The sequence below is a fragment of the Trichosurus vulpecula genome, chromosome 3 (genome assembly GCF_011100635.1).
Source record: "Trichosurus vulpecula isolate mTriVul1 chromosome 3, mTriVul1.pri, whole genome shotgun sequence".
NCBI classification, from domain to species: Eukaryota; Metazoa; Chordata; class Mammalia; order Diprotodontia; family Phalangeridae; genus Trichosurus; species Trichosurus vulpecula.
Window position 1 is genome coordinate 444,418,293 of NC_050575.1, and position 14,330 is coordinate 444,432,622.

Below are 14,330 nucleotides of genomic sequence, written 5' to 3' on the forward strand. Positions count from 1 at the left end.
TAACCTGAAAAAAGTGGTTATCATAAAGTTCTTCTGTTGTTATGACCCATAATTATGAACAAATAAAAATTTGCTTCAGGTACAGGATAGATTTTTATAGACCAATAACTCTTATGAGTTTTACCTTAAAAGTTATGGGATTCAAGTAATAAACTCAATTCCTAAGGTTGTAGATTCTCGATGTTTTTTGAAAGGCAAAGATAATAGCTAACATTTATAAGAGCACTTTAAAGTTTTAAAAAGAGCTTTACAAATATAATCTCATTAGATCTTTATAACCACCCTGGGAGGTGGGTAGTATGATTATTCCAATTTCACAGACAGGGGAGCTTAGATCGAGAAAGAGTGGGATCTCATAGCACCATTGATCTAGGGCTGGAAGAGACTTTAGAAAGCATAGAGTCCAACTGCCTAATTTTACAGATGAGAAAAATGAAGCTCTAGGACCACACAGCTATTAGGTACCTAAGGCAAGAATTGAACTCAGGTCTTCCTGATGGTGCTCTAGCCACTGTGGAAGCTGCTTCTACTTCTAAGACGAATGAAAACCTGAAGGAATTTGAAGGTAGAATCGATCCCAAAACCACTCTTGGTATAATCTTTCAGAAGTCACGGAGAATGAGAGCTGCCAAAAGACTTGAGATGGACAAGTGTCTGGCCTTTCCGAGACAGGAGCAGAGTCGATTTTATGTATTCTGTATCTACATCTTTACTTGGGTTCTTACATCAGTCTGATGAGGTGGCCTCTAAGGTTCTATACAACTGTAGGGGTCTATGATCTTTCTAGAATGGTTTAAATGTAGCCCTCCAGGGAATGAATTAAATCCCTTCCTAAGATTCCTTTTCCTTCTGTTCTTAACTAATTCAAATTGAAGATGGATCCGAGAAAATATTGCTTATTTTGTTTATGATTATATTATTTTTCTAAGAGAGATTGGCATTGGCAGATAGAGATAGGGACTTGACCTATGATTTTATTGCCAGTAGAGAGTTCCCTCCACCAATGCAGATCAGTACCTTCTCTGCAGCTTACAGTCTTAGAAAGTTGCTTGAGGCACTGAGAGGTTAAGTCATTTTCCCAGGGGCACACAGCCACTATGAGTCAAAGATGAGACTTGAACTCAAGGCCATTAGGCTTCAAAGTCATCCCTCTCCCTGGTATTCTGCTCTGTTCTCTGCTAATAAGTGAATATCACAATTGATGAAACGCTGTTTAAATTTGTCTTATTCTGGTCATTTGCCACAATTTCATTTCTTCCTAGAGTTGTAAGTTATGAAGATATCAATAAAAATGATTACTACACTATTAGCAAAAGAGCGGTGACTCACACATGTGACGGAGAAGTGGAATTTATTGAGCTTCCCCGGTGGGAGCAGGAATATCTGTATCACCGAGAGCTCACCAAAATCCCCATCTTTTCACGTTTCCGCAAATGGAAAGCGTTTACCGTGTGGAGAAAGAACGTCCGCTCCAAGAAAATTAACAGCTGCCGGAAAGCTCTGCAAGATAATCTGTTCATTGTTAATAATGTATGTATTTCTTCATCAGACTATTTCTCAAGAATTCCCCATCCACTAAAAATGTAAAGGGATGCTAATGGTTGTTGGTCCCGAGTGGGCAATTTCATCCCTTACATATGGACTGTTAGAATGTAAACACCTGTCACTCCCCTACTCAGTACACTTCAGTGGCTCCATCCTCTCGAGGATCAAATATCAGATCCTCTGTATGGCATTCAAAGTCCTTCCTAACCTGCCCCTCCCGCCTCTCCAGTCTTCTTACACCTCAAACACACTTCCCACCCCCCACATACCCCTTGATCTGTTGACACTGGCATCCTTGTTGTTGGAGTGGCTGGCCCCATGCCTGGAATGCTCTGTCTCTCACCTCATCTTTACCTCCTGGCTTGCCAGGCTTCTTTTAGGTCCCTGTGCAAATCCTACCTTCTACAGCAGTGATATCAAACTCAAGTAGAAATAGGAACATTAAACCGTACATAAGGATCCCTGTGGGGGCACATTGACTTAGAAAACCATTAACATTGTCTATGTTCTATGGTATTTTTATTTATTTTCTCAAATATTTCTCAATCACATTTTAATATGGTATAGCCCACTCAAGAGTACTACTGGTCCTGGTGCAGCCTGGGGGATACCTCTGTTCTACAAGAAACCCTGTCCCTACCTTTCTTAAATCTAGGGCCTTCCCTCTGTGAATTATTTCCTATTTAACCTGTATATAGCTTGCTTGTACATACTTATTTGCATTTCATATCCCCCATTAGAGGTAATGGTGTCTTTTGCTTTTCTTTGTATCAGTGTTGGTCCTCTTTGAGAACGAAGGACAGACAACGGCAATCACTATTCTTAGCACAGTGGCTGGCATATAGTAGGCACTTAATAAATGTTTGTTGACTGACTGACTTTCATTCACTATATTTATATCCCCAGCACCTTGCACAGTGTCTGACACATTGTAGACATTTACGATATGTGTACTGATTAATTGATTAACCCATTAAGGAAATTCATGATTTTTATCCTGTGTGATATACAACTCATTTAGAACAATGGGACTCCTAGTTTAATTTTCTCAATTTAACCAGAGCATCCCAGAGAAAAGGAAAAAAGAGAAGGTAATCCTTGTGACTTAAAGTAGAGACTGATAACCTCTGAGTTATGAACTCTTTTCCCCATTCTTTGGAGGCCGAGGTCAGCTCGAGGTCAGCTTACCCTTGTAAGCAGGGCTGCCATTAACAATAATAATTAATCATCTTATTGGCTTTAATTTTCCAAAGTACCCTTCTCACAACAACCAGTGAGGCAGGTACATAATATAAGTGTTATTCTTCACTAAAATTCTTGAGGGGACAATTAGGTGATGCAGTGGATAAAGCACCAGGAAGACCTGAGTTCAAATCCAGCCTCAGATAATTACTAGCTGTGTGACCCTGGTCAAGTCACTTAGCCCTGTTTGCCTCAGTTTCCTCATCTGTCAAATGAGCTGGAGAAGGGTATGATAAACTGCTCCAGTATCTCTGCCAAGAAAACCCCCGTTGCGATCATGAAGAATCAGACATGGCTGAAATGACTGAACCACCACAGCAAAATTCTCGAGAAGTTAAGCAGCTTGCCTAGGATCGCAGTGTGTAAGAGCCTGAGGTAGAATTTGAACACAGATCTCTTGACTGTCCAGAACTCTCCATTTCACCATGGAATTTGCTCCTTTATGCTATATTTACTGTGGGTCCCACTAGGAAGGCCACACAGTGTAGTGACCAGAGAGCTGACCTTGCTACCAGGAAGACCTGGACTTATGCCCTGCCCTGGCACCTACCCTGTGTAAGTCACTTACCCTCTCTTGCTCTTGGCGAGTCTCTAAGACAAGACACAGAGAAGGTGCCCATCGGGATGGAGAGGGAGGTCCCCTCGCTAGTGAGGTTAAAAGTCCAGTCCCTCTCCTTTCACCCAAGAAACATTTGTTAAGAGCCTATTACATGCCAGACCCAGGAAAAGAGGCAAAAGGCAGTCTCCATCCTCAACGAGCTCACAATCTAATGGGGAGACAACAAGCAAATGCAGGCAAACCATGTATGGGATAAATAGGAAATAACAGACATCAGAGGGGTTCGGAAAGACTTCCTGTAAAAAATGGGATTTTAGTTGATATTCGAAAGGAATCCAGGGAAGCCAAGAGGCTGAGATGAGGAGGGAGAGCATTCCAGGTGTGGGGGAACGTCAAAGAAAGTGCCCCAGGCTGAGAGATGGAGGGTCTTGTGCATGGAGCAGCCAGGAGGCCCGGGTCACTGAATCAAAGATGTGTGTGGGGAGTAAGGCGTGAGAAAACTGGAAAGGCAGGACAGGGCAGGTTCCGAAGGGATTGGGTACCAAATAGCAGAATTTGTATTTGATCCTGGTGGGAACTGGGATCCACTGGAGTGCACTGAGTAGGAGGTGGCACGGTCAGACCTCTGCTTTGGTGGCTGAATGGAAAGGTGGTTAGAATAAGAAGAAGGTAGTTGATGTCATAAGAAATTTTGTTAGTGTCATCTCCCCAAACTGCCTTTTCTTAGGGAATGATGTAGCTAGCTAGTTTATTCTTCAAGAGTGGCTTGAACTCCGTTAAATTGAATTGATCTGATCCTTTCGAGACCCTAGTGATCCCTTCTGCAAAGTAGAGTAAAACAAGCCAGACATATCGGTGCATACCCATAATCCCTGTTACCAGGTATGCAAATACTGATGGATTGCTTCATCTCTGGAGTCCTGAGCTCTAGTTGGGTGAAAACCAACAATGTGTCTACACCAATATGGTGACCCCCTGGGCTTCAGAGGGAGGAATGAACTGAAGCTTCCACGACAATTAGTCACAGAGCCCATGAGTGACTGCAACGCTTCCAGTTTGGATGACATAGACCCAGTTTCCCCCAAAATTAAATTAATTGAATTTAATTAAAAACGTGACGACTCATTATCCTGAAAATGTACTATGAGTAAGAATACAAGTTATGCTGCTCCTTGCAGCCCATGACACTCACTTTCTGTCCTTGGGTGTTTCGTCAAGTCCTGCTCCAAACTCTTGCCCCAAATGAAGCCTGATATTGGTATATACATGTATTATTAAGGGTAACAAGTTTTATAAGAGAGAAATATTGGTAAAATTGCATCAATTTTCTTTTTATGCAGTTCTTGAGACCTGCTGTTCTCAGGATAAAAGATATGTGTCACGAGCTAAGCTCTATGGTTCTTTGCTGTATTGAAAAAGGACACATATATACTTTGTTAGAATTTAAGGCTGCTCAGATCAAACAGTTAGGAGAGGTAAGTAGTTTTACCCTCACATTCCAGGATTGGTTTTATCATCATTATTCTTGTATTGCTGATATCTTCTATTTCAATCCAATTTTAGGCAACAGAACGCCTTTCATCTTTCAGAAATGTGGCAAAAGACGTAGTTAGAAACTCCTGCCGGGCGGCTTTGCGGGCCTCCGGATTCATTCCTGACGACTGCCTTTTTGACGCAATCTTGAGAGGTACCAAGCTGGAGGGAGCTTGTCGATTAGAACGTCAGGATGTTGGAAGTGTTGGCCAGGCTTTGGCTCCGTGCAGCAATTTTGGCTGCAATTTTTCTTGAAATGTAAACAATACTAGCATCTTCAATCCTCCCAAATGTTAGTGGGATGAATACATTTTCTTACTATATTGGCACAAGGAGAAGAAGATATTTATTCAGCCTTTGTTTTTTCCAAGGAATTGTGGTAACTGAAATTATCTATACAAGATCATGTTTCTAAGGAACAGGAATCATTTTTTCCATGTATTGGTGGGGGTGGGGAGTAATTGCTGACATGAATCATTTTAGATAACACATGTGTCTAGTTCAGGGGTGGGGAACCTGTGGCCTTGAGGCCACACTTGAGGACCTAGCAGGCCACATGTGGCCTCAAGGCTGCAGGTTCCTCACCCCTGGTTTAGTTCTAGGGTATAATTTTCTGACTGTGTAGCTTTTTAACTTGTAGAGGTTTCACTTGCAGGAAGAGGAGGAAAAACGGGGAGTCATCATTCCAGACTTTCACTATGCAATATGATACCATCCCATGAAGGCACAAAAAAGCATATCTAATTGCTGTATTAATGAACTTATCGATGTAGTTTCAGCACTAATTAGGTACTAATGCCACTGGGATAAAAGTGAAGTAGAACTGATCTGGATGCCAGGACACCTGGGTTCTAGTCTAGGCTCTACCAATAACTCGGACAAGACACCTGGACTTGTGACCTTGGACAAGTCACTTCAAGTCAAATCACGTCAGGAAGCGTTTACCAAGTGCCTACTATAGACAATGACTTTGGGAGCATGTGCCCTCTAGGCCGCCGTGGGGTGCAGTGAATATGGAATCAGGGAGAACTGAATTCAGACAGTGTCCCAGACACTTCCTAGCTGTTGGCCCTTAATCTGTTTGTCTCAGTTTTCTGAACTGTAAAATATGGAAAATAAAAAGCGCCCACCTCACAGAGTTGTTGTAAGAATTATAATTATTTGTATGGTGCTCAGCACAGGGCTTGGCACACAGTAGGTACTATATAAATGCTTCTTCCCTTCTCCTTCTCCTATTATGCACTAGGCCTTGTACTAAGCCCTGGGAATGCAAAGAAATGTCAAAGAGCCCACGTTCTCATGGGGGAGACATGTAAATAAGTAGGTAAATACAAGAAGATACGGAGAGAACAGAAGATAATCTCAGAGAAGTGGAGAACTTTCCGTATCCATAAATGAGAGGGTTAGACTAGATAGGAAAGTGGCTTCTTGTTGTGGTTGTGTTCAGTCTTTTCAGGTGTGTCTGACTCTTCATGACCCAGATTGGGGTTTTCTTGGCAGAGAGCAAACTGAGGCAAAAAGGGTTAAGTGATTTGCCCAGGGTCACATAAGTAGTGTCTGGAGCCAGATTTGAACTCAGGTCTTCCTGACTCCGGGCCCAGCACGCTAACAGCTGTGCAATTGATGTGGGACCCATGAATTAGTGGAAGAATATATAAAATGTTTACTATGTGCATTGGGGTACAAACACAAAAGACAGTCCCTGACCCTAAGGAGCTTACCTCCTAATGGAAAAGATAATACATATTGGGGAATGGTGGCTAGAGAGAAGGGCAGTTTGGTCTGGAAAATTACTGGAATGGTGAAGTCAACAGATACACACTTCCCATAGCAGCAGCCCTATTGATTTGTTCCTAACGCAGCCTCACCCATCCTCTGCTTTTATACTGAATGGGTCTAGTCTTGAGGGTGCACCACATGGCATCCCTTGAGGTCACTCTCTTCCCCACTCAGAGGTGCCTCTGGGAAATCTCAGAAAACATCGGCAATAGAGCTCGTGTCTAGTTCTCCTCAGATATAAGTAAGCGAATCCCCGGCTTCCATGGAAGAATTCAAAGCACATAGAATACAGGACCTCAGTGGTCAGCACAATGCTTAATACATAAGAGGCATTTAATAAATGTTTACTAACTGATCGATCTCACAGAAAATATGGGAACAGGACGCAGACAGTCCTTGTGGTGCAGTGGATAAAGCACCAGCCCTGGAGTCAGGAAGACCTGAGTTCATAATCCAGACTCAGACACTCACTAGCTGTGTGACCCTGGACAAGTCACTTCACCTTGTTTGCCTCAGTTTCCTCATTTGTAAAAATGGGCTGGAGAAGAAAATGTCAAACCACTCTAGTATCTTTGCCAAGAAAACCCCAAATGGAATAATGAAGAGTCAGACATGACTGAAAAGCAACTGATCTCAACTCCCTTGTGTATCTTGCTTTTTCTCCCTTTACAATCCTCTAAATTAATAGTATCACCTTCTGGTTTGGACTCATATCAGGAGGGAATGAATTGGCCAATGAGAGAGCCCATTGTTTTTATTTTGAGAGTTTTTTCTATCACTTTATTTGTTTGAAATCTGACTGCCATTTTCTTCAGCAATAATGAAAAATTGGACTATTTACCTGAGGGAGCTTTTTTGATTTTTCCCAAAGATCACTATTTAACGTTGGCAACATGTTGTTATTTTCTTTAGATGATATAGCGAGAGCAAGTTCTCCAAACGTGGTTGACGTGGGACCTGAACGTGACATTTATGGAGAAAGTGAGAAAATGAGTTACACAGAACAGGCCAGCAAGAGGCACCATTGCATACGGCTGACGTGGTTGGTAGCTCTTTTCCCTGTATATGCAAATTGTACTGCTTATTTTCTGTACTTTTCATAAAAAACAAATCATTCTCCTTTCAGGTTTCAGTAATAGTAAAGACGCAGTGTCTATACAACAATTTCAATTCAGCTAGAAGTCCGTTACCCTCAAGAATGAGTTGGATAGATAGATAGAGAGATAGATAGATAGATGATGGATGGATGGATAGAAGATAAGTGGATGGATAGATGGGTAAATGGGTGGATGGAAGGATGGATGGATAGACAGAGACAGACAGACAGATATATGATATGTGATGGATGGATTGGTGATAAATGATGGACAGAGGTATATATAGATGATAAATGACAGCTAGATGGATAGGTAGATAGATGTAATACACTGCCCTTCTCCAATAACCCAGGCAGAGTGGTGGTCGAGACAAAAAGCCAATAGGTAGTCAGCAGCCCACTAGTGGGACCTCCTGTTATATTCCTGACCAAATGGAGAATGTTTGGCAGCTAGATAGTATATAGTAAATGGAATGCTGATTTGGGGTAATGAAAAACTGAGTTTGAATTTGAAAAGAGACTCTTCCTAGCTGTATGACCTGGAGCAAGTCGATTGGTCTCAGTCTCAGTTTCCTGACCTGTAAAACAGGGATAATAATAGTTCTTATACTGTACCACACAGTAACAGCATCTTCCTTTTTCTCTGTGAGTTCAGGTATTTATTGTAAAGATCAGAGGAGATAGGACATGTGAAGCACTTTGTAGACCTGGAGGTGCTGTATAAAATATGGTGAGGATGATACTGATGCTTCCTGTTATGAAGCAGCCCAGTTGGATGAGGGCTGAGACAAACAATTCTTCATATTGTCTTCCTCAAGTCTTAGCTCGCATGGGTGAGGGGAATTGCATCTGTACTGTCTGGTAATTCTATTTGACACATGTACGTAGCTACAATCATATATCTAACACCTGAATGGACCTCAGAGGCCATCTAATCCAACTCCCTTATTTTACAGACGAGAAAACTGAGTCATGGAGAGGTGAGTCCGTCTGAGGAGCCACAGGTAGAAAGTGGCAGAGGTGGTCATTAAGCATTTAATTACGCACACTGAAGCGCTGAATTACATACATGCTGGTGTATATGGTGGGAAGGGAGGATTACAAAGATAAACAAAACATGATTTTTTTTTGTTCAATTTCCTCAACTATGAAAATAATACCACCTGCCTCCTAGGGTTGTTGTGAAGATCACAGCAATGGTATTTGTAAACCACTTAGTACAGTGCCTGGCATAGAGTAGATGCCATGTGAATGAAAGTTAGTACAGAGCACAATTTAGAGATTGCTTATCTTTCCAGATCTCTTTGAAAGAACAAGTGGAAATGCAATTCTTGTCCTAGAGAATAAAATCTATTTAAAACTGGCCCTGTAAAACAAAAACTAAAAGAAAAAAGAACAAGTCAAGAGTCACAGCAGCTGAGTTGCACTGAATTCCTAGAACAGTCTCATGTCTGCTTAGAATCGTTCAAGTCTCAAGGATCTGTGTGAATTATCGCTGTGATAAGAATAAACTATTCTGAGTGTTTTGTCACACTCTTATGCTTAAAAGAATGTGCACAGAATTTGTAGCTGGAAGAGACTTCAGAGATCATCTGCTCCAATCCCGTAACTTTACAGATGGGGAAACAAACCCGGACACTCACAAAGTCGTAGAATCGACCTGAGAGGCCACTAGTCTTACTTGAACAAGAAGACTTCCTATGCCATACTGAAGGAATAGACCTTCAGTCTTTGGTTGAAAGCCTCTAGGCAGGGAGAACTCACTTCCTTAAGACCACATAGGGGATGAGTAGCAGAGGTGGGACTTCTAACCCAGTGTACTTTCTAATAGAACACACATTTGACTAGAAGTTTACCAAGATTGTAAGAAAGAACTAAGTTCAGATGGGTCACATTTGCCGAGCACAAAAATGCCTTTTTTTAAAAACAAGAAAGTGTGTACAGGCTTTTCTGAATTAGGAATTGGTTCCTGAAAATACAACATCAAATAAAACAGTGTTACTGGGCACAATTAATTTTATTGAAACATATTTGGAGACTAAGATAGAAGACAAGGAAGTGTGCTCATTGGTACTCAGGAGTTGGATGTAGATAGCCAGTTGGAGGTGCCCAGGTGGTCTCAGGTGGCAGCCCCTCTGGGTCAAGGGTGGTGAAGGAGGTGTTGCCAGATGGGACACTGTTAAGTGGGACAAGTAGCAGTGAAATAGGAACAGTGGCTGGACTAGGCTGGTCTCAGGGTATTGACCTAAACAATGATTTTAGAATTTAATCTTTTACTGGTCTTCTTTTACTTAAAACTTAAAAAAACCCTTTTTTAAATGACAAGAATTTTTTCTTCCCTTTTCCCTCCCCTCTCTGCCCTTTCCTTTGTAAAAACAAAAAGCTTGTAGCAGATAATGACTTAGTGATATTATTGCAGAATGATATTGGTTCAGACAATGGTGTGTGTGTAGTAGAATTCTTAAGACTGCTTTTATCACTTCTTTGGGGTCAGCCCTTTTCTCCTGGGAGGATGCATGTCTGAAATTATAATATGAATGTAATGGAAATCAATAAGGAAAGCATGATTTTTATCTTCAAATACTTGCCTTGTGTTCAAATTTTCAGGAACACATGCTGTATACAGTGAGGTCAGGTTGTATTCTTTTCTCTTCCAAGCTTTATCCGCCTCATTGACTATCTAATTGTGAATACATTGCATATGCTGACAGTCAACTCCGTTAACACTCTTTTGAATTATCTCATGGAAAAATTAAAACAGACACCTCCTGTTGAAGTTATCCAGAAGTGGATTGATGAGAAGATTGAAATAGTTGATAAAAAGGTAGGATTAAAATTATGTGTTTGTTAACCAACTGAGTGCATGCGATGTGGAGATGAACATAGGGCTCTCTATAGAGAGGAGATTTAGAAACTACTCTTCCTAGCTGAGAGAAGGGATGGTGTGTATATAGGAAATGACAGGGCAACACAAGGAAGCCATTCTGGATAGGTGAAAAAGAATATCATTTGGAGTCCGAGGGTGCTGAGTAGTGTAGTGACCAGTCAAGGCCAGTGAGTGAAGGTCTTCTACCTTCAAAGTAGGCTTTAATTGTTCCATAAGAAATGATGAGCCGGCAGACTTCAGCAAAACCTGGACTTACATGAACTGTTACTGAGTGAAGTGAGCAGAACCAGGAGAACACTGTACACAGTAACAGCGACACTGTGGGATGACTGACTTTGATAGATTTAGCTCTTCTCAGCAACTGCCATCCACATCCAGAAAAAGAACTATGGAGTCTGAATGCGATCAAAGCATATTATTTGCGCTCTCAATCTCTGTCTCTCTCTGTCTCTCTCTGTCTCTGTCTCTCTCTCTGTCTCTCTCTGTCTCTCTCTCTCTTTCTCTGTCTCTCTCTCTCTCTCTCTCTCTGTCTCTCTCTCTTTCTCTCTCTCTCTCTCTGTCTCTCTCTGTCTCTCTCTCCCGCTCTCTCTCTCTCTCTCCCTCTCTCTTTTGGTTTCTTGTTTCTCATGGTTCCTCCCATTGGTTCTAATTTTTCTTTACAATATGTCTAATGTGAAAATATGTTTAATATGAATGTATATTTAGAACCTATATCAGATTGCATGCCATCTTGGGGAGGGAGGGGAGAAAAATTAGAACTCAAAATCTTATAGAAGTGAATGTTGAAAATGAAAAATTAATTAATTAAAAATTTTTAAAGTGTGCTTTAAATAGGATCTTTGCAAAAGGTGATAGATATGGCTTAGTCAAGAGAAGAGTCTTGCAGATGGGAGAAATGATAGGGTAAATGAACCAATCACAGGTGACAGTTATGTAGTTTTTCCCCTTAAAGGTACTGCTTGCTACCTCCCAGATTTGAAGCATTGCTTGGGGGTAATCAAGTAATCATGAGCCCCTACTCAATGGTCTTTCTATTGCTGGACATATTAAAGACACATCATTTCAATAAGATGCATCATAAAGCAAGATAAATAACAAAGCAAATGAATCAAAGAGTTAGAGTGTGGGGCACCCAAACCAAGAGGGCCAAAATCTCCTCCTGCCCATGGGCGACAGGTGAGTGAGAGCTTGTCCCAACCCTTCTGGAGAAGGGCACAGTTCATCTGAAGCCATGGCTGCGTATTTGAACACTAGACATTGGTGTTCATCCTTGTTCTCAAAGAAGAGAGTGATGTCTTGACTTGCGAGTGATTGGGATTTAAGTGAGGCAGAGCTGTGCAGTCACCAGCCTCACTCTCTCCTCCAGAGTCATCTTAGTTCAGTGGCAAGACATAGGTCAGGACAACTGGCCATGGCCTTGGATGAAGTGGGGGACCTTGGCCTTTTTAAGCTAAGTCTTTCTCAGGTTCCAGTTTGTCTGAAACAGCGCCCTTTTAGTAGTTAAAGGCTAGGTAAGAATTGAAGCAAAAGGTGGCCCAGTTTGCCCAGAATCAGTCTGGGAGGGGAAGCCCCTCAGAGTCTTAAAGACCCTAGGGCAGAGGAGCCACAAACAAGCTATATTTGTTCAGGGAGCACCGTGGTCTTAGGCAGTAGAACTCTGAAGATCCAGGCCAGCTTGGCTCTGCCTTCCCTTCCTCTTTGTCCACCTCAGTCTCCAGCTCTGTGTCTCTGCACTTCCCTCCTCCCTCCCTGGCCTGTCCTCAAGCTGCTGTCTTGTATAACTTTTATTTTCTGATCAGACTGGTTGCATTCAAAGCTCTTGAGCCCAAGCATCGAGTGGATACAGTTCACAAAAGTAAATATGACATCTGTCCTCTTCACACCCTCACCTCAGTTTAAGAAGAAAGCATAGTTCCCAGAAGTCACCTTGGCACCATAGCTGTGCCTGTAAATATGCATCATTAATATTCATTATTTGGCTTACGGCATATGCACAGATAATGATTCTGAGTACACAGCACGTTTGCAGACGCGTGGTGTATATCGCCCACATTGGGGCTGCATGCTGCAGACCACAGAGGTCACACACAGAAGCATAATGTCTAGGGAGAGGGAGAGGGATTGAATGTGGGCTTCACCCTCTGTTGATGAAGGTCAGCACCTTCTCTTTTATTTGTAGTCTCAGAGCATCTCCTGCAGCCTTAAAGGTTAGTGGACTGTCCAGGGTCACATAGCCAGTATGAATCAGAAGCCAGAGGGTGCTTCCTGGCTGAAGCCAGCTCTCTACAAAGTGCACCGCTGGGTGGTGCATGTGTAGAGAATGCTGGATTTGGATCTGGAGGAGCTGAGTTTGAATCCTGCCTCAGCTCCTTACTAGCTGTGTAACCCTGGGCCAGTCATTTGATGACCTCTCGACCCCAGCTTCCTCATCTGTGGGATGGGGATTAAATGGGGATTATAATGGCACCTACTTCACAGGGCTGCTGTGAGAGGCGAATGAGAAAGCACAGACAGCGCTTTGCCAACCTTAACCACTCTATAAATGCTAGCTAGTTATTATCATAGTGGCCAAACTCCTTCAAAGGGCCAGTTCCCACGATTTTCACCTCTTTGAAGGGAATCACCATGACTTTAGGCACACCGATAGCGTACAGGACTACCTACAGGACCCAGAGCCACAATCCGTCTTCCCTGGCCATTAAAGTCCACTGACGCGATGATTGGCCTGTGCTGCCACCCATCTCAGGAAGTAAACACCCAACTTCGTATTTGACAAAATCAAAGTCTTAAATTAATCAGTCAATAAAAGTGGGTTTTCTGTCCCAACTTGAAATTGAAGCACTAAACTCATAGCATCTGAACTCATCAATGACAGCTCACTTCGTGCCCAAGGGCTTCCAGTCTGTCAAGGGGACAATGAGTCTCGCTGTCCATAAGGCCTCTCTTAGCAAATGCAATAGTCTTCCAATGGTCTTCCACTGGTCTTCCACAGAGTTTCCGCTCTCCACGTAGAAACCTGATTCTAGGCCCCAAAGACTGAGTTTGTGTCTAGCCCAGAGGGCTCGCATAGGGCTGCAGAAGTCAGTATTGATGAATACTTAAGTCAGGTGACCAAGTCCTTAAAAGCCGGGTCACATGTCACATCACAATGATTTCCAAATAGAGAATTTAGGACAATTTTTAAAAATTGAATTTAGTCACTCCTTCACTGTTTTATCTTTATTTTACTATTTTATCCTAATTCTTTGATCTGTATAACATTACCATTGTCTCGTTTTAGGCCGGTGCAGCAACAACAGACAGACAGGAAGAGGATGAATCTCTCCAGCCCATGTTTGTCACAGAACTCATGCTGGAGATCATGTCTTTGTATTTTGACCCGTCTTTGGAAAATTTTCAGGTTTGTTTTAGAAAATGCTTTTTAACTTGGCCTGGTAGGAAAAGATGTACAACCTAGTGTTGGGAAAAAAAAAACCGTGATTGCTTTGCTCGCCATCAACTGCCAATACAGTGGTCCTCCATATTGGGTAGGAGAGAAATAGAAAATACTGTTGGGCAGGGTTGTGTCTGTTGTGGGAAGCTTACCAAATGTTTTCAGTGAAAGTTATGTAAAGATAACGTGTGTTTAGCATATGCCAATGACATCCCACTAGTAGTATTTTAACATATTATTATACTGAAAATAAGAT

The 14,330-nt window shown here is 42.1% G+C and overlaps 1 protein-coding gene across 1 annotated transcript in view; it reads left to right on the plus strand.

The window, feature by feature from the left end:
• DNAH6 (dynein axonemal heavy chain 6) overlaps positions 1–14,330 on the plus strand; it is a 251,551-nt gene that overhangs the window by 9,567 nt on the left and 227,654 nt on the right. Inside the window, exons 4-9 of the mRNA XM_036750156.1 lie at positions 1,263–1,530; positions 4,687–4,821; positions 4,910–5,033; positions 7,571–7,700; positions 10,413–10,578; positions 13,922–14,041. Coding sequence (XP_036606051.1) covers positions 1,263–1,530; positions 4,687–4,821; positions 4,910–5,033; positions 7,571–7,700; positions 10,413–10,578; positions 13,922–14,041 — 943 coding nt within the window. The remainder of the gene's footprint in view (positions 1–1,262; positions 1,531–4,686; positions 4,822–4,909; positions 5,034–7,570; positions 7,701–10,412; positions 10,579–13,921; positions 14,042–14,330) is intronic.